Source organism: Coenobita brevimanus, chromosome 104, assembly GCF_032717465.1.
Source record: "Coenobita brevimanus isolate Jiangsu-jjx chromosome 104, ASM3271746v2, whole genome shotgun sequence".
NCBI classification, from domain to species: Eukaryota; Metazoa; Arthropoda; class Malacostraca; order Decapoda; family Coenobitidae; genus Coenobita; species Coenobita brevimanus.
The window spans coordinates 18950583-18970447 of NC_137057.1; the positions used below are offsets into that span (position 1 = coordinate 18950583).

General features: G+C 40.8%; 1 protein-coding gene across 1 annotated transcript in view; it reads left to right on the plus strand.

The window, feature by feature from the left end:
- Positions 1-19865, plus strand: part of LOC145416044 (protein turtle-like) — a 208945-nt gene that overhangs the window by 78030 nt on the left and 111050 nt on the right. Inside the window, exon 8 of the mRNA XM_080285144.1 lies at positions 10230-10384. Coding sequence (XP_080141270.1) covers positions 10230-10384 — 155 coding nt within the window. The remainder of the gene's footprint in view (positions 1-10229; positions 10385-19865) is intronic.

Sequence of the window (19865 nt, forward strand, 5' to 3'; positions counted from 1 at the left end):
GACTTGGCTCGTATCTCTGACTGGGGTAAAAATAATGTTGTTTTTAATGCATCTAAGACTCAGTTCTTACACCTATCAACCCGACAAAATCTTCCACAGGTATACCCACTAATGTTTAATAATATTCAGCTTAATCCTGCATCATCCTTGAACATGCTTGGGGTTTCATTTACTTGGGACTTATCTTGGAAAGATCATATTACATCTCTTGTAAAATCTGCTTCCAAGAGATCGGGTGTGCTAAGCTCACTCCGCTCTTTCTTTACCCCTGCACAATTGTTGACTCTATACAGGGGTTTTATCCACCCCTGTGTGGAGTACAACTCTCATGTATGGGGAGGCTCCCCACATACAGCTCTTCTCAATAGGGTGGAGTCAAAGGCTTTTCGTCTCATTAACTCTCCTCCTCTTACTGACTCCCTTCAACCTCTGTCTCTTCGCCGCACTGTTGCATCTTTATCTCTTTTCTATCACTACTTTAATGGTCACTGCTTCTCTGAACTGTCTGCTTGCATTCCTCCACCTCTACGACGGGCGTGTAGCACCCGTCTGGCAGCAAACTCTCATCCCTTTTCTGTCCAACTCTCTAATGCAAGAGTTAACCGTTACTCCCAGTCTTTCATTTATGCAACAGGTCAGCTCTGGAACTGTCTCCCTCTGTCTGTATTTCCTGCTGCCTATGATCTCCAGTCTTTCAAACGCAGTGTGTCCAGGCATCTCAAAATGATCGGATCTTGAATTTGGCTCTCTATTGTATTTTGTTTTTCTCTTGGAGGGAACTGTTACTGCGGACTCATGGCCTTTGGTTCCTTCTTCCTCGCATAAAAAAAAAAAAAATCACTGCTTTCAAGGAACCAGCAACCTTTCTTCCTTGCTGTACCCTTTCAAGCACTTCACATTCCAAACTTCCATCCTTACTCATCACACTACCCAAGTACTTAAACGTACTCACATTTTCCATTTCCTCACCATCCAATCCCTCTGTACATTCACTGACTTCACTTCTCTCAAAGACCATTACTTTACTCTTCCCTACATTCACCTTTAGATTCCTTTTCGTACACACTCTCCCAAACACATCCACCAAGCCTTGCAGCTTCCCTTCGTCTTCACTTAACAACACAGTATCATCTGCAAACAACAGTACAGGGAGTTTCCAAACACTGCTCTCTCTCATTAGGGCCACTCCAACATCCACTGCCCTACCTTGTACCTCTTTTATTACCCCATCCATGTACAGATTGAACAGCCATGACACATCCCTATTTCAACCCAACCTTCAAGGAGAAAAATTCACTCAGTTCACCATCCACACGCACTGGAGCCTTGGCACCGTCATACATAATCTTCACAGCATTCAACAACTTCCCATCTACTCCATATATTCTTAACACTTTCCACAATCCTTGTCTATCCACCCTGTCATATGCTTTCTCCAAATCCATGAAGGCCGCATACAACTCTTTCCCTTCTCTAGAAACTTTTCTACTAAAGATCTAAGAATGAATATCTGATCTATACAACCTCTTCTCTTCGTAAAGCCTCCCTGTTCGTCTCCAACTAATTCCTCTGTTAGTTCCCTAACTCTGTCAGTATGTATCTTACCATACACTTTTCCTATTACACTAAGAAGACAAATGCCCCTATGATTACCACACACTTTTTCCCTCTTTTGCTTTGTACAAGGAAATAATTATACCTGACTTCTAATCCTCAGGGACTCTACCTTCCTCCAAGGCCAATCTACACATCCTTCACATCCATTCTACTACTATCTCTCCCCCATGCTTCAGCATTTCACCACACACTCCATCAGTTCCTAGGGCTTTCCCCAATTTGACTTTCTTTATTGCTTCCACAACTTCTATCCTATTAATTTCTTCCTGTCTTCTCGCCTCCCTCCTTCTCCCAGCCATTCCCCAGCCACTTATACTCGCATTACTTCCATTCTCTATGTTCAACAATTCCTTAAAGTGTTCTCTCCATCTGCTCACTTTTTCTCCCTTCTCCACTAATAATGTACGATTTTTATCTTTCACTCCCCTACTAACTTCACTGCCACCCTGTCTTACTCTCTTCACCTCTTTCCAGAACATTTTCTTACAGTCCCTCCACTCTACACTCAAATTCCTTCTAAATTCCTGCTCCACTCTCTTCTTACTTTCTCCTACTAATCCTTTCACCTCTCTCTTCCTTTCTACATACAACTCTCTCTTCCACCTCTCAACGTCTTCCATGCCCCTATTTCTCATCCATTCATTGTATGCTTTCTTCTTTTGTGCCACAGCCTGTCTCACCTCTTCATTCCACCATCCTTTTCCTTGCACCCCCTTCCGTCTTCTCTTCACCCCACACACCACGTCACATGTTGCACATATTTCTTCTGTGAATATCTTGCACATACCTTCCACATCAACCATCTGCTCCATTTCATATTTACCCAATCGTTCCTCCACTTCTTTCTTATAGTCCGCCTTTTTCTCTCTCCTTGCAACTGCTCCTTCCTCTCGTCCATCCCTTCTTCTGTTTCTCTATCTTACTTGGACCTTGATTCTGGCCACCACCGAGTAGTGGTCAGAAAGTCCACTCCCCCAGCCTGTATAAGCTCTTGCATCCATTACACATCTTCGCATCCTTTCATCCACACACACATAATCAATCATTGCCTTCCTTTCATTCAGTTCACCACCCACCCTTCTCATTACTCGCCATGTATACTTGTGGATCTTTTTGTGCCTGAAGAGGGTATTGGCTATCACCAACCCCCTCCCAGCACAAATGTCCACTAACGCACCGCCATTCTCATCTATCTCAGCAGGCACACCCCACTCACCAACTATTCCATCCACCTTCACATTCCCTACTTTACCATCATTATCACCAATCAAAAACACTTTCTCATTCCTTCCAAACTTTTCCATGCACACTTCCACATTTGTCCAGAACTCTTCTCTCACTCTGCTTGCACGATCTTGCGTTGGTGCATACATGCACACAATCGCCCACATTTGTATTCCAACTTTCAATCTTACCCACACAATCCTTGAGCCAACTGATCCATACTCTCTTATGTTCTTCTTCGATCTTTTACTCACAACAATACATACTCCTTCTTTTGCCCTCTCATTCTTTCCTACTCCTGCACATATACCCCATCCATACTTCCATTGTCACACACTCTCTCCTCACCATTTAGTTTCAGTTAATCTACATACATCCACTTGCGCACCCTCAAGCACCTGGACAGTCTCTCTCACCTCATCATTTCCACCCCTTACATTCCACGTCGCGATCCGTACCATGTCCTTTGTCCGGTCCTTGGTCGTTATCTTTTGGTACAGAAACTATAAATTTCCGTTATCGATTGTTATAAAATGATGGTTGTAACTAACAGCCTGCATTTTTTAGGAGAAGTGAGTAATCTCTCTCTCTCTCTCTCTCTCTCTCTCTCTCTCTAAGTCATTAATGCAAGTTTTACTTTAATTTTTTAAATATTTCATATAAAAATGAGCACTGCAACTCCAAGGAAAGAAGGAATCAGCAATTCTATATTATGATGAAGCATTTTTTTTTATACATACTGGGTACTGTAGAATTCCCTAATTAAATATTTTTCAAACGGATCGTTTTTGCTTTAGCAAGATACATAAGCTTCTTTATATTGTTTTGCCTGTGAATATTATATTAGTGCAATATATCCCTCCTGAGGCCTCAAAATGCCCCTAAAATCCTTGAATTTCAAAAAATTTCCTGGAGGGGATTACAATGCCCCCAGACCCACCAGATGTAGAGGCTCGCTTCGCTCGCCTCCTCCCCTCCCCCCTTTAAAAAATCCTGGATTCACCCCTGTAGCCCCCTTCTTTCCATGGACCTATATATGCCACTGCTAGGTTCATCCTGAAGAGGACTTGCAGGTGGGAGACAGCTGTTTCTCATAATAAGGTTGGAAGTTCGTCTTGTTTTGTAACAGATGATCAGCTTCAGTTGTGCATTAGGCTCAGTAAGTTTGATATTATGTATTATATTCTTCAGGGCCTTCTCATCATTGTAGTATGCAACTGAAATAAAGTTCCTGTAATATAGGTTAGTGTTCCGAGAAGTTTCTTGCTGGGGTGGCTGTTGGGCCATAAATTTGTCCATTCGCCGTTTTATTATCTTATGCATTTTTTCTTTGGGTATCCGTTTTTGAAAAGGATGTGAGAGTCTCTCTCTTAGTATGTGTTGGTGGTAGTCCAAGAGGGACAGTGTGTAAAAGCTCAGTTGATAAAACAGTTGATTCAGATGCATTGTTATGTTTCAGGAATTTCACTTGCACCATTTGGACAGGATCACATGCGGCTACCTTTCATATCTACTCCAGTGGAGGACTTGGTCTCTCCGTGAAGCTACAAAGTCAAGGAAGGGGAGTTTGTTGTTTACTTCCATTCCATAAGAAGCTGAGGGAAGATATTTGCTTGATACTATCACATGAAGAATGTCCTCCTCGGTGTTAGCACTAATCAAGATGTCATCCACATACCTTGCATGCATACAAGGCTTGAGCTCAGGGTGCCGTGATAATATTCTCTATTCAACTGAGCCCATGTAAAGCTAGCAAAGAAGATACCCAGTGGGGAACCCATGACAGCACCATCAATTTTCAAATACATATTCCCGTCTAGGCCATAGATTGGTGTTTCTTTGTTGCAAACTTGTTGTAGGATACTTAGTGAACCCCGGGAATGGGGAGAGGGTCTCCTTCTGAGTGAAGCATTTTCTCATATGTCAAGTCGATGACATTATCCACTGGAACATAAGTGATGAGAGACTCAGTGTCCTTTGATGCAATAATATCTGAAGGTCGCGATTCATCACTTTGTCGAGGAATTCTTCTGTTGACTTCAAGCTGTAGGACGCCGATTTGTGTGATGAAATCAAGTCACTAAGACGTTTAGCTAGCCTGTCAGTGAAAGATGGAATCTGGCTGATTACAGGGCGAAGGGTGAAACCATGCTTATGGGCTTTAACGTTCCTAAAGACACATTCATTCTTGCAGAGTCCTTTGATGAGGGGGAGCTTAGGGGTTCCCATGATCTCACCGTTTTGGCGAATAAGACAAGCTTGCACCAAAGAAGCACATTCTGTAGGCCAGACGGTAACATGTATCAAGGAAATGACTGGGATGACATGGGTTTCCTCACTGGGAGTCCTCTTTGCCAACTTGACATGGGCTCAGTTGAAGGGAGAATATTCTCACAACACCCTGAGATAACGCCTTATATATATATATATATATATATATATATATATATATATGCAAGGTATGTGGACGACATCATCAGTGCCAAAACGAGGAGGGCATTCTTCATATGATAAACTAGTGCTTGCCTGCCAAAAAATTGCGAGACTAACTAATAGCCATTCCATCACAAAATTTTCACACATACCATTATGTTTGCTTCCATACTGCTATTGAACCCACAATGACTACTTCTGACCAAACTGACGAAGAAATGATTTTCGCACCTTCTTATGTGTTGCGATTTCCGGCAACTTAGCGCTGTCGCGTCGCGCGCGATGGCCAACATTTTTGTTTCGTGTTTTTCTAACACTCCCTGGAATTACCCAGGCCTAATGCAAAAAGAATTAGGTCGATATCTGTTACTGTTCTCTTGACAGAAACGAACAAATGTACAGACTGACATTTTCCCTTGTCACGATTTCCGACAATTTTGCGCTGTTATGTCGAATGTGATTTCACTTTTTTTTTTTTTTTTTGTATCTTTCTGACACTACCTGGACTTCCCTCAACCTTATGCAGAAACAGTTAGGTTGATATCAATTACCGTTATCGTTAAAGAAATGAACAGATGCACAAAGACACACACATATACAGCTTGTCCTCATTTAAATATCTCCAGTTATGCATTTTTTCTCAACTTCACACATGAGATGGAGTTTCAGCGAAGGACCAACTCCTCCATGAAGGCTTGCCGCTTGGGATTTTGTCTAAATGGTGCAAACAAGTTTCCTGAAAAACAGCGATTTAGGTTAATCAACTGCTTTATCAACAGAGCTTTTTGCACAATGCCCCTCTTTGACTGCTGGATTAATGACAGCTTTCCAGATCCTTGCCAACAATAGATACTCCCAGAAAGAAATAGATTAGACCATAAGGCAACAAACTGACTTATATTTGGTCCAACAACTACCACAACAGGAAGCTTCTAGGAACATTGACTTCTATTACAGGAATTTAATGTGATTTGCATAGTAGGATCATGAGAAACCATGGAAGATGAAAGAACTGTAAATGACCCTTATTGGCCCAGTTTCAAAGAAAGGAAGTTTCTCTGGTCCTTCTCATTATAGACCCATAGCTATCACATATTGTTTTCGTAAAGTATTTGAGACTGTTATTAGTATGCACATTGTTAAACATCTTGAATCCAACAACTTAGTTATTGGCAGTCAGTATGTTTTTTTTCCAGGATAGATCCACCAATAATACACTGTCTCATTACTCATACAATCCATCAGTCAGTTGACCAACATGGAGAAACCCATGCAGTAGCCTTTGATATTGCTAAAGCTTCTAACAGAGTGTGGCACACTAACCTGCTGTCCATTCTCCCTTGCTATGGCATATCATCTTTTGTTCTACTGATTTCCTCGTATCTCAACGACAGAAAGGGAAGACAAAATGTATATGATGTATATTCCAATTTACACTCAAGTAATGCCGGTGTGCCACGCAAAGATCAGCCATGGGACCAACCCTGTTACTCCTTCATATCAATGAACTCTTGTCTGTCTCACATAATCCCATTCACTTACATGCCGATGGTTCAACACTTCACAGTTCCATTGCTCTTAACCACCCGTTCACACCGTTTGATTGTCTCTAACTCCTAACTCTGTGCAACAATCTCCATAGATCAAGACTTATCTAAGATCACTGAATGGAGACAAAATAACATTGTCTCATTTAATGCTAGAAAAACCAAATATATCTCTTTTTTTTTTTTTTTTTTTTTTTTTAAGTAACAGAACAGAGGAAGGAAAAACAAATGAATAAAAAAATAATCCATACACCTGATTACTGGTGACCTCTGTACATAAAATATCTGTAACAGTTAGACTTGAACAGCTGCGGGTTAAAATTTGGAGGGAAACAACTCTGGGGAAGCGAGTTCCAGAGAGATGCAGTTCAGGGAATGAAAGAATTCTGATAGGCAGAAGTTCTGCAATATGGCTGAGTGACATTCCAGTCATGAGCGCTACCAGATGCCCGTGTAGCACAAGGGAAGGCATGGAGAGGTGGCACCATGGACGCAACTTCGTTTGAGCATTCGCCAAAAAAAATCTGTAAAATAATGCAAGGGAGGCAACATTCCCTATTACTTGCAGGGGAGGTAGTTTATTTGTAATGGCAGGGTTGTTAATGATTCTAACAGCTGTGTTCTGAATTTTGTCTAGTTGTTTTAATGCAACCTCTCCACAACCATTCCACATGGGTGAGCAATATTCAAGCTGAGAGCACACGTGACTCTTATAAATTATAGCTAACTGCTCATCAGCGAAGAAGTTACGGACTCTGTACAATAATCCAAGTTTCTTTGAGGCGGTTTTAGCAAGTGATGGGACATGAGAGGCCTAGCTGAGGGCATTGTTAAGTGAGATGCCAAGAATTTCAATACTTTTGGAGATAGGAATATTAGTAGCACTGAAGGTAATGTACGAATCTGGCAATATCTGTCTATTAGTAAACTGTATATATTTAGTTTTACTAGCATTAAAGAAGACAAGGTTGTTTTGTCCCCATTCACTGATCGTAGATAGATCTTGACTTATGGAGATGGCTGTACTGAGTTGAGAGGTAGAGATACTAAACTTTGTAAATGGGTGTCTGAGTGTGAATGAACTATGTAGTGTTGAGTCATCTGCATATGAGTGAATGGGATTGTGGGTGACACATAAGAGATCATTAATATGAACCAAGAATAGGGTTGGCACCAGAACTGATCCCTGCGGCACGCCGGCGTTAAGTAAGTGGAAATTGGAATATACATCATCTACTTTTACTCTTATTTTCCTGTCACTAAGATATGAAGAAATCAAAGGAACAAAAGACGTTAGTTCATAACAAGGGAGTCTGGACAGCAGGGAACGATGCCATACTCTGTCGAAAGCTTTAGAAATATCGAGCTACTGCATGAGTTCCTCCATGTAGATCAATTGATAGATGGATGGTATGAGTTAGGAGATTGAGTATGTCAATGGTGGATCTTTCGTGGCGAAAACCATATTGTCTATCACTAAATAAGTTGTTGGATTCAAGATGTTTAACAATGTACTTGTTAATTAAAGTTTCAAATACCTTACCAAGAGAAGATGTGGCAGCTATTGGTCTGTAATTGGAGGGGTCAGACGAACTTCCATTCTTCGGAATTGGGTGAATATTGGCTTCTTTCCATGAATTTGGGAATAAAGAAGTACGTATGCATAGTCTAAATAATTTAGCTTGAACAGAGGCAAGTTCAGGGGAACACTTTTTCAAAACAATTGGCGGAATTCCATATGGGCCTGGAGCTTTGTTGGTAGGTAAATTGTCTAGGATGGATTTTACGTATCTTGTCTGTATTTTGATAAGCAGATATTACCTGATTCCTATATTACCTTCAGTGCTACCAGTATTTCTATCTCTCAGAGTATTGATATTCTTGGTATTTCGCTTAACACTACCTACAGGCAGATCTCTCATGTTAGATCACTTGAAAAAAAAAAAAAAAAAAAAAAAAAAAGAATATTGTACAGAATCCGAAACTTCGTCACTGACGAAGTTAGCTGTAATTTACAAGTGTCATGTGCACTCTTAGCTGAAATATTGCTCACTTTTATGGAGTGGATGTGGAGAGGTTTCACTAAAACAAATGGACAAAATTCAGAACAAGGCTATAGGAATGATTAATAACCCTACTATTACAAATGTTTCCTCCTCTACAATTAAGAAAGAATGTTGCTTCCCTTGCATTGTTTCAGAGATACTTTGACGGCAAATACTCAGGAAAAGATGCATCCGTTGTGAAATCCCTCCACGCTTTCCCTCGTGCTACACAGGCATCCATTAGCGCTCATGACTTAATTGTCCTATTGCCATATTCCAGAAGCCCTGCTAATAATTCCTTTAATCCATGATCCGCTTCCCTTTGGAATTCGTTCCCCCAAACTTCAACCAACAGCGGTTCAAGTCCAGTTGTTACAGATTTTTTTATGAATGGAGGACACCTGCAATGTGGTGTATGGAATAATTATTCTATATAATTTGTTTTCCTTCTGATCAATCTATCTATCTATATTTATATCTATAACTATATCTATATCTACCTAACTATCTATCTACCTATCTATCTATAGATATAGATAGATAGATAGATAGATGGACAGATAGATAAATAGATAGATAATATATTCATATGGGAATTAATTTATATAAGAAAATATATGAGAGTAAATAAGCAACCAGTAAAGCCGTGCTGCGAAGCATACCTGCACAGGAAGGAGATAGTTGTGTATGGAGAGAGAGAGAGAGAGAGAGAGAGAGAGAGAGAGAGGGAGAGGGAGAGAGAGAGAGAGAGAGAGAGAGAGAGAGAGAGAGAGAGGATGATTATCCTGGAACCAGCTCACCGTATCACAATTTTCTCATGGGATCGAATATAATTAGGCAAAAACGAATAGGATTAATGCAACAAGCACCAGATGGGATGGCCTGGCATTAATACAGTGCTAGTCTAGCGATGGTGACTTGCTCAGTAAGCAAATGAAACGGATGTAATTTTGAACTTGTTTTTCTGGCTTAGAAATGTATGTGTGTGTGTGTGTGTGTGTGTGTGTGTGTGTGTGTGTGTGTGTGTGTGTGTGGAGAACTAGTGGTTGTTCTGGGGGAAGAGTGGCTAGGAAATTGTATGGATGCATAATTGTGATGGAAGGGGCTACATATATGAGTGACGGAACAAAAAAATAATGATTTTATGTATTAATATGGAGAGGAGAGGGGTGAGGCAGTGGATCATAGTTGTTCTGTACATGACACATCAAATTAAATGTAATGGGTTGACTTGTCTAGTGACAGAGCAACAGATGTCATCAGAAACCTTACTCAGATTGCATAACTCTATGAACACATGAAATAACGTCAGGATTTCCCTTTGTATTCATTCAATTGCATTTCCGCTACCTCAACCCGCCAGTGCGTCCGCTGGTGGCGAGGCTTGAGGCGCCCCCAAGGCACCTGAGGGTGGGGGCCGAGTACCAGCTGGCCTGTGTGGTGGCGGGGTCGAGACCTCACCCCAACATCACATGGACGCTTGGCAACGCTGCTCTCTTCACCGTCCTCCCGTCTCAGGTGGGTCTGAGTTGATTGATAAACGGATGATGACTATAAACTAGACAGTCAATATCCGCAGTAGGATGTATGGCATTTCCTGAAAATTGTTTCTTATTGTGTGCATGCATACAGTATATGTAGGCTTGCATTTGTAAGCCACATCACATGAATGAATCATAGAACAACAGACTATTAGACAGATTCAAATTAAAATCGGTCCGTACTACAACCACGTTCAGAGGCGAACAGAACACGTGCCTTTCTATGGTGGTTTCTAGGTGTCAAGTAATTTTGTGCCCACCTTCTGGTGGTTACTGATGTGTTTTTGCACAGTTTTTAGGCTAATATAATTCTTTTAACGGCTTTGATCGAGATTAAGAAAAATGTCCCTAGCGCTCCACCTAGTTTCATAGGGAATAATTTTCAGGTGAGTCGAACCATAAATATAGGCGTGAGGCTGTGGTAAGGAGCGTTGATAGGAAAAATAATACCAACACACACACACGCACACACACACACACACACACACACACACACACACACACACACACACACACACACACACACCCACCCACCCACCCACCCACCCACCCACACACACACACACACACACACACACACACACACACACACACACACACACACACAATGGGATTTTTAAACATGGATAATAAAAGTAACGTCGGTACAATTTGCTGGTGAAAAGCTGGGAGAAGGATGATAAGGGAAGAAGAGATCAGTAGGATGAAAGTAGTGGAAGCAATGAAGAAAATCAAAGTCGGGATTGCAGGCGAATTGATGGAGCGTGTGGTGAACTGCTGAAGCACGTGGGGGAGATTTAAAAGTAGTACAATGGTTACGGAAGACAGGCAAACTGGCCTATGAAGAAGGTAGAGCCCTTGAGGACTGGAAGTCAGCTACACGAGTAATTATTCCCATGTACAAAGGAAAAGAGGAAAACGAAGTGTGTGGCAAATCATAGGGGAATTTGTCTTCTTAGGTTAGTCGGAAAATTATATGGTAGGACTCTTATTGATAGAGTTAGGGAAATATCAAAGGATTAGCTGGAGAAGGAGAGGAGGGAGGGGGGGGGGTTTCAGGAAAGGAAAAGGTTGTGTAGATCAGATATTCATCTGCAAGTGTTTAGTGGAAAAGGTTCTTGTGAGGGGAAAGAAGTTGAATGCGGCCTTCATGTTTTTGGAGAATTCATATGACAAGGAATTTGGAAAATATTAAAAGTGAATGGAGTGAATGGAAAGCTGTTGACTGTCGTGAAGAGTATGTATCAAGGCGCTAGGGTTGCAGTGCGTGTGAATGGTCAACACCAATAAATTTCTATCTGAATGTTATTTTGAGATAGGGGTGTGTCACGTCTCCATGGTTGTTCAATTTGTACAGTATATGGATGGAGTTATAAAAGAGATACAACGAAGGGATGTAGATGTTGGAGCGGCTCTAATAAGAGAGGGCAGCTTTTGGAAACTTCCTGTTCTGTTGTTTGCAGATGATACTAAAATGTTATGTGAAGAAGAAAAATGCAACGCTAGGTGGATGTGTTCGGAGAGTATGAAAGAAACGGAATATAATGGTGGCTGTAGGAAAGAGTAAAGTTGTGGTCTTCGAGAATAATGAAGTGCCTGAATGCACAGTAAGGCTTGATAGTTAGGAAATTGAAAATGTGAGAGCATTTAAGTACTTGAGTAGTGTGGATAGTAAGGATGGAAGTTTGGAAGATGAAGTGCTCGAAAGGATACAACAGGGAGGAAAGGTTGCTGGGTAGCTGAAAGCAGTGATAAGAAATAGAGAAGTGAGAATGGAAGCAAAAAAAAAAAAAAAAAAAGTCGCTGCATGAGAGAACTATGATCACCCCTCTAATGTATGGAAGCGAAGCTTGGACCTTGTTGGAAGGGCACAAGTCAAGAGTGACAGCAGCAGAAATGAGATATTTGAGAGGAAAATGTAGAGTTACATGGAAAGACCGACTGGCAAATGAGGAAATGGAGGGGCGTTGTTGTTGTGTGGATGTGGGTGTGATAGAGTTAGGAAGTAGTTTGGCAATGTGGAGATGATAGAGAGTAAAAGACTAAAACAGAGAGTGTATATGAGTAAGGTGGAGGGATGAGAAGGATGGGGAGACCGAGGGTGAGATAGAGAGATGGAGTCGAAAGGCATATGATTGAGTGGGTTGTAAGCTGGGGGGGGGGGTAGCGAAATGGCAGAGAACGGGGCGATGTGGAGGTTATCTGATTGTAGCCAGCTCTTACGAGATTAAGGCGTCTGGTCACTATAGAGCCCTTTAGGACATTCTGTAATATCATTAGGCAGAAAACACACCTCCCTTGACGAATCGCGAAGGAGGCTATTATATTTCTTATGGTCATCAGTTAATGTTTTTTTTTTTTAAATTGTGAACTGAGTGTTGAGGTCATGTCGATAAAGAATTTTGCTAAATTCCATCCATCCATCCAGCCAGATGCCATAATATCGAAAGAGGTGGCCGTTTATCTTTGAGTTAGTTGTTTTACGGGGAGAGGCACTAACCCTCTGCCAAACCACTTGCTGACACAGAACAGTTATGGGTTGGTTATATGGTTACTACCCAGCTCTGTAAATGGTTTCCTCTCTTAGAGTAGACCATTGGACTTGTCACTCAGGGTAAAGGATTCTGAACAAGGAAGACAAACATTGAAAGGTGAGAGGAAAAATCGAAGAAATAGGAAAAAAGAAGAATAGACTCAGAAAAAGAATAACAACGGTGATGGAAGAAGCAAGCAGCACTGCATCATACGAGTGGCTCATGGCCGCCACCACCTACCACCAGAATTTTTATAATAATTTTTCGATCTCTGGCACACTTTTTCTCGATCCACTATACATATATATATCCTGTGTGTGTGTGTGTTTTGCCTTTTTTGGACTGTTGTCTCAGACTTTTTCATATTTTTTGTCTATACTGTATTTTTAAATCATTGTGCAGGTGCTTAGGCACATTTTGAAAAAAAAAAAAAAATTGTGCTCACTTTTATTCTGTGGTCCATTTTTATACCTGTTGTTAGTGTTTGGTGGCGTGGCTAATGACTGAATGTCTACTATAGTGAACGAACATTTTCAGCAATTTTTTTGTTGCATCTTTTTCGTGTTTCTGAAAATCGTTATCTTTGTTGTTATCGGAACTTTGAGAATTAAACATTCCTGTGGGAAATATTTTCCCCCAGAGCAGTTGCACTCTTTACCTTTTAAAATACTTGTCCCTGTTGAAAGCAGAGAACTCGGAGAGCATTAATGACTAATTCAAGCAGTTTTATAACCCAGAGACTATGTTCTGTTTAATAATTCTTATTATTAATAAATAAAATGCTACTGCGTTTAACACTTATGGACAACTATATTGTAAATACATGTAAATACTTAGGGATTTTCTGTGGACCTAACTGCGCCTGCGTGGTAGGATGACGTACCCTCACGAGAAAACGGAGGAAGTGTTTATTACATATTTACCTAGACAAAGGGAATATTTGGCCTTAGTTTAATTGAAACTAAGATTAAATTAAGTTAGATTTTCCCCGTGTATTTCATGAAGTAATTCAACTGTATTTAGATAACTGTAATAAATAGGTAGCATCTCTAAATCCTATGAGGGAAGAAGAGACTCGCCATTTTTGCACCCTGTTCCAAAAGCTCGTTCAAGAAGCACGTTGTAAAATGCGCACCTAAGGACGCTTGGAAGCCCACTGCAAACAAACTGAGACCTCACGCCCATCGTCGTCTGATATTCTAACTTTATCTAGCTAAGTAACCTTTATGATTTGGCCAAATCGGGGGGACTAGCTAGGATATAAGGAGACAATTACTGGTGAATTAGAGTATTATTTATACCCTGATTTCCTAAGAGACTTATATTATTTAAATTCAGTATTGGTGGTGTTTAGACTAACACTCGTCAGAGCAAGAGTGTATAAAATTTTTGACATTTTGGTGCCTCAAGTGAGGATAACAGACTTATCAGAGGCACTGAACGAGTTCAAAGTCAGATTTGTGGGACAGTTTTCTTCCACATTCCATAGAATGAGCGGACACGGAAATACATATCTACAGGCCTCCTGGTGGAAGGGCAAGGTCCTTTTGTTATGAAATGCGTCTAAATGTCATATTGGACTGGAAGCATGATCGTACTATCCTTTTCCTGGGAGGAAATGACATTTATGAAGATGTGGAACTTAATGAAATTGTTGAAAACGTTTTGGTTGTGGTAGGAGCCATTAAAGGTTCATGTAAATCCTTGGTTACCATAACCCTTCTTGAACCTAGAAACCTGCCATATGGTTCACCAGTTTGTTACGGTACGTATAAATTACACTGAGTTAAAGAAAGAACAGTTCTATGCTGTACAGGCTTTGGGTGGTCCTATGGTATATTACGATACCAATTGGTTCTGAGCTTCAGGAAATCTGGGTTATTTTGGAAATTGAGTGTGGGGATAAAGACATAACCCAAAAGGTTTAACAACACAGGGAAATATGTTTAAAACCATACTCCAATCCCTACACTCCTCAAAATTTAAAATTATTAATAGTTACTAATGGTAATTCAAGTAAATTAGAAATCAGTCAAATGTCTAATTCCTTGTTACAGAGGTCATCCAGTGGTAAGGCAGGATGGGTAACGAGAGCCGTAAATGATTGTAGACAATTGTTAGATGAAATACCTCAGACAAAGGAGAAACTAAGTAGTCTTATGAATACAGTATACTAGAAGACAGATATACTAAGTATGAAGAAAGTTACATTAATTTAGAAGCAGCAATAGTGAAAGACGATTATAAAGATCTTTTGGAGTCGGAGACTGCCAAATTTGAAAGTAAATTAGAGGAATATATGGCAGTTGTGAAGCTGTTTGAGTCGAAATTGGTTAATACAACCGCATGTGCACTACCGCAAATTATGCTTCCAGAGTATGATGGGGTGCAAACTTGGAAATTCTTTTGGGATCAGTTTAAATACTTAGTCCATGACAGAACAGATCTCCCGAGTGTGAGTAAACTCTCATATCTGTTAGTACAGGTCAAAGGGACGCCTTACAAGTTGATAAGGGAATTACCTGTGCAAGAAAACAATTATGAGGCGGCTTTGACTATCTTTAGACAGGCTTATGAAGACAGGGAGTAGGTCATTACCCAATTACTGAAGGCTCTAGTTGAAGTACCCATACCTAAACATGATTTTGATTCTTTGCAAAATTGTCGGATTGCAGTGAATTGTAATTTAAAGGTTTTAGGTACTTGCGAAGATGTTAAAGCAGCAGATTGAGTGCTTTCTAGAACTGTGTCCTTAAAGCTTCTACCTAAAACCAAGGATGCCTTGTATGGTAGGTACCCAAATGATTATTTCTTCTGTGGGGAGATTGAGGAGGGCTTAATGCAACTCGGTAAACATTTGCAAGTAAGAGTAAAGCCTGCTGAAATTAAACAGATGGCTGAAATAAGGAAAAAAAAAACTGCTAACCTACTCTATTGGAAACCTAAGTCAGGGATGGCTACGTCTGTACCAAATGAAGGGATAGGTATTTTTCTTAGTTCTTTATATTCCGGGGATAAATTATTAAGGACAAGGAATAGAAAAGCTGATGAATATAAGGAGGTAAAAATTTCCATGGTGAAGGACAGGAGGGTCTGTGTGTTTTGTGGTGAACAACATTCCAATGCATCTTGTCAACATTATCCTCAATACGCTTCTAGAACAGTTAGGCTTCAGGAATTGGAATGTTGTATGATTTGCATGAATTCCGGACACATTTCCACGGACTGTAAAACCAATCAAAATTTTTGTTTTAAATGCAATAGGAACAGTCATCACAGTGCTTTGTGCCCAAGGATGATGAAGTATGAAGTTCCTAAAATCGTGTCAATATGACAGTTGTGAAAGCAAATACTCCAGCAAGAATGCCAGCTGCAGTTCCAATTGCAGATGTGAAGGTAATGATTGAAAATAGAAGCATATTAGCATGTACTCTCTTTGATACGGGTGCAAAAGAAAACTTTCATTTTTGCAGACATTGTGAAGAAATTAAAGTTACCTATTATTGGCAAAGTAAATCTAGCCATTACAGGGTTTTTACCTACAGTACTAAGGAAAGATGTGTAATGGATGCAAGAGCTTATAGAGGCTGGGGGAGTGGACTTTCTGACCACTACTTGGTGGTGGCCAGAATTAGAATTCAAGTAAGATGGAGGAATAGAAGAAGGGAAAGACGAGAGGAAGGAGTAGTTGCAGGGAGAGTGTAAAGGTTACAAGAGGATGAGATAAAGGCAGAGTATAAGAAAGAAGTGGAGGAACGATTGGGCAAATATGAATTGGAGCAGATGGGAGACGTGGAAGGTGTGTGTAGGATATTTACAGAAGAAATATGTGCAGCATGTGATGTGGTGTGTGGAAGGAAGAGAAGACGGAGGGGGGTGCAAGGAACAGCGTGGTAGACTGAAGAGGTGAGACAGGCTGTGGCACAAAAGAAGAAAGCATACAATGAATGGATGAGAAATAGGGGCGTGGAAGAAGTTGAGAAGCGGAAGAAAGAGTTATATGTAGAAGAAAAGAGAGAGGTGAAGAGATTAGTAAGAGAGAGTAAGAAGAAAGTGGATGAGGAATTTGGAAGGAATTTGAGTGTAAAGTGGAGGGACTGTAAGAAAATGTTCTGGAAAGAGGTGAAAAGAGTAAGACAGGGTGTAAGTGAAGTTAGCAGGGGAGTGAAAGATAAAAATGGTAGATTACTAGTGGAGAAGGGAGAAAAAGTGAGCAGATGGAGAGAACACTTTAAGGAATTGTTGAACATAGAGGATGGAAGTAATGCGAGTATAAGTGGCTGGGGAATGGCTGGGAGAAGGAGGGAGGTGAGAAGACAGGAAGAAATCAGTAGGATAGAAGTTGTGGAAGCAATGAAGAAAATTAAATCGGGGAAAGCCCCAGGAATTGATGGAGTGTGTGGTGAAATGCTGAAGCATGGAGGAGAGATAGTAGTAGAATGGATGTGGAAGATGTGCAGATTGGCCTGGGAGGAAGGTAGAGTCCCAGAGGATTGGAAGTCAGGTATAATTATTCCCTTGTACAAAGGAAAAGGGGAAAAAGAAGTGTGTGGTAATCATAGGGGCATTTGTCTTCTTAGTATAATAGGAAAAGTGTATGGTAGGATACTTATTGACAGAGTTAGAGAAAGAACAGAGAAATTAGTTGGAGAAGAACAGGGAGGCTTTAGGAAGGGAAGAGGTTGTGTAGATCAGATATTCATTCTTAGATCTTTAGTGGAAAAGTTTCTAGAGAAGGGAAAGAAGTTGTATGCGGCCTTCATGGATTTGGAGAAAGCATATGACAGGGTGGATAGACAAGGATTGTGGAAAGTGTTAAGAATACATGGAGTAGATGGGAAGTTGTTGAATGCTGTGAAGGGTATGTACGATGGTGCGAAGGCTGCAATGCGTGCGGATGGGGAACTAAGTGAATTTTTCTCTTTGAGGGTTGGGTTGAAACAGGGATGTGTCATGTCTCCATGGTTGTTCAATCTGTACATGGATGGGGTAATAAAAGAGGTACAAGGTAGGGTAGTGGATGTTGGAGTGGCCCTGGTGAGAGAGGATAGTGTTCGGAAACTCCCTGTACTGTTGTTTGCAGATGATACAGTGTTGTTGAGTGAAGACGAAGGGGAGCTGCAAGGCTTGGTGGATGAGTTTGGGAGAGTGTGTAAGAAACGGAATCTAAAGGTGAATGTAGGGAAGAGTAAAGTGATGGTCTTTGAGAGACGTGAAGTCAATGAATGTACAGTGAGGCTGGATGGTGAGGAATTGGAAAATGTGAGTACGTTTAAGTACTTGGGTAGTGTGATGAGTAAGGATGGAGGTTTGGAGGGTGAAGTACTTGAAAGGGTACAGCAGGGAAGAAAGGTTGCTGGTTCTTTGAAAGCAGTGATAAGAAACAGGGAAGCGAGCATGGAAGTGAAAAAGTTACTACATGACAGTATTGTGATACCAACTCTAACGTACGGAAGTGAAGCTTGGACGTTGTTGGAAGGACATAAGTCAAGAGTGAGAGCAGTAGAAATGAGTTATTTAAGAGGAGCCTGTGGAGTCACATGGAGAGACAGGCTGACGAATAAGGATATAAAGGAGCGTTGTGGTGTGGATGTGGATGTGATAGGAAGTGTTATGAGGAACACACTGAGGTGGTTTGGCCATGTGGAGAGGATGGAGGATGAAAGACTGACGAAGAGAGTGTATGTGAGTGAGGTGGAGGGGGAAAGAGGGAGGGGGAGGCCGAGGATGAGATGGAGGGATGGGGTGGAGAGGTATATGAGAGAGGGGGGTGTGAGTTGGGAGCAGGGCAGTGAAATGGCGGGGGACAGGGCGACTTGGAGGCGATTTGTTTGTGGCCACCCCAAACGGGATTGAGGCGTCTGGCAATAGATAGATAGATAGACTAAGGAAGCTCAGGCCTTTGATTTAGTTAGACCTGTAATACGACTTGGTAGTTATAAATGCCGTATAACAGCAACTGTACTGGATAATATGGAAACAAGTATATGTAAAAAAGAACTGAAGGAAAACTCTGATCATCTACAAAGCTCAGGGATAAGGTTAGCAAAACAGAATGTGAAATCAGATACTGTGGGTCCCATCAGAATGATAATTGGTGCCATTTACTGTGGAAGATTCCTACATAGGACTTTCAAGAATAAAGTATAGTTGTTCAAGAGTCCAGGAGGTAACCACATTATGGGTCAGTTGGCTTTTTCAAGGAAGGCTAAAGAGAGGCCAAACTGGTAGCCTCAGTCTTTGTTACCCCCACACAGTCATTGATGGTGGCTAGAATAGGTGCAGAACTAGAACCTACTCAGATAAATGTTTTGCTGGATGAAAAAAATGAACCTGTACACAAACTGTGGGACCTAGAGAGTGTAGGGATACACTCTGAAGAACGAACCCCTGTGATAAAATAGCTCTGAATTTGTATAACTAGTCTGTGGAATTTAGAGATGGACAGTATTGGGTAGGATTACAGTGGAAACTAAACCATTCAGAGTTACCAACAAGGTACCAAGCAGCTAAGGCTCAGTTAAATTCTCTTTTAAGATAGTTGAGAGACAAACCAGAACATCTAACCATACATGATAAAATTATAAAAGATTAATTGAAGAATAAATTTGTAGACTAGGTAGACTTTCCTGTTAAACAAAGAAGTACATTACTTACAACATCATGCTGTAAGCAAGGATTCAGTAACTACTCCCATTAAGATAGTTTTCAGTTGTAGTAGTAAAGCGTCCAAAGGATCAGCTAGCTTGAACGATTGCTTATACTCTGGACCTACACTAACAGAGAAGTTAGGGAATGTATGACTAAGATTTAGAGAGAAACCTTATGCTTAAACAGCAGACATTAGTAAGACTTTTCTCAGAATACGATTGAAAGAGGAGGATAGGAAATTTACAAAATTCCTCTGGCCTCAAGATCCTCAAA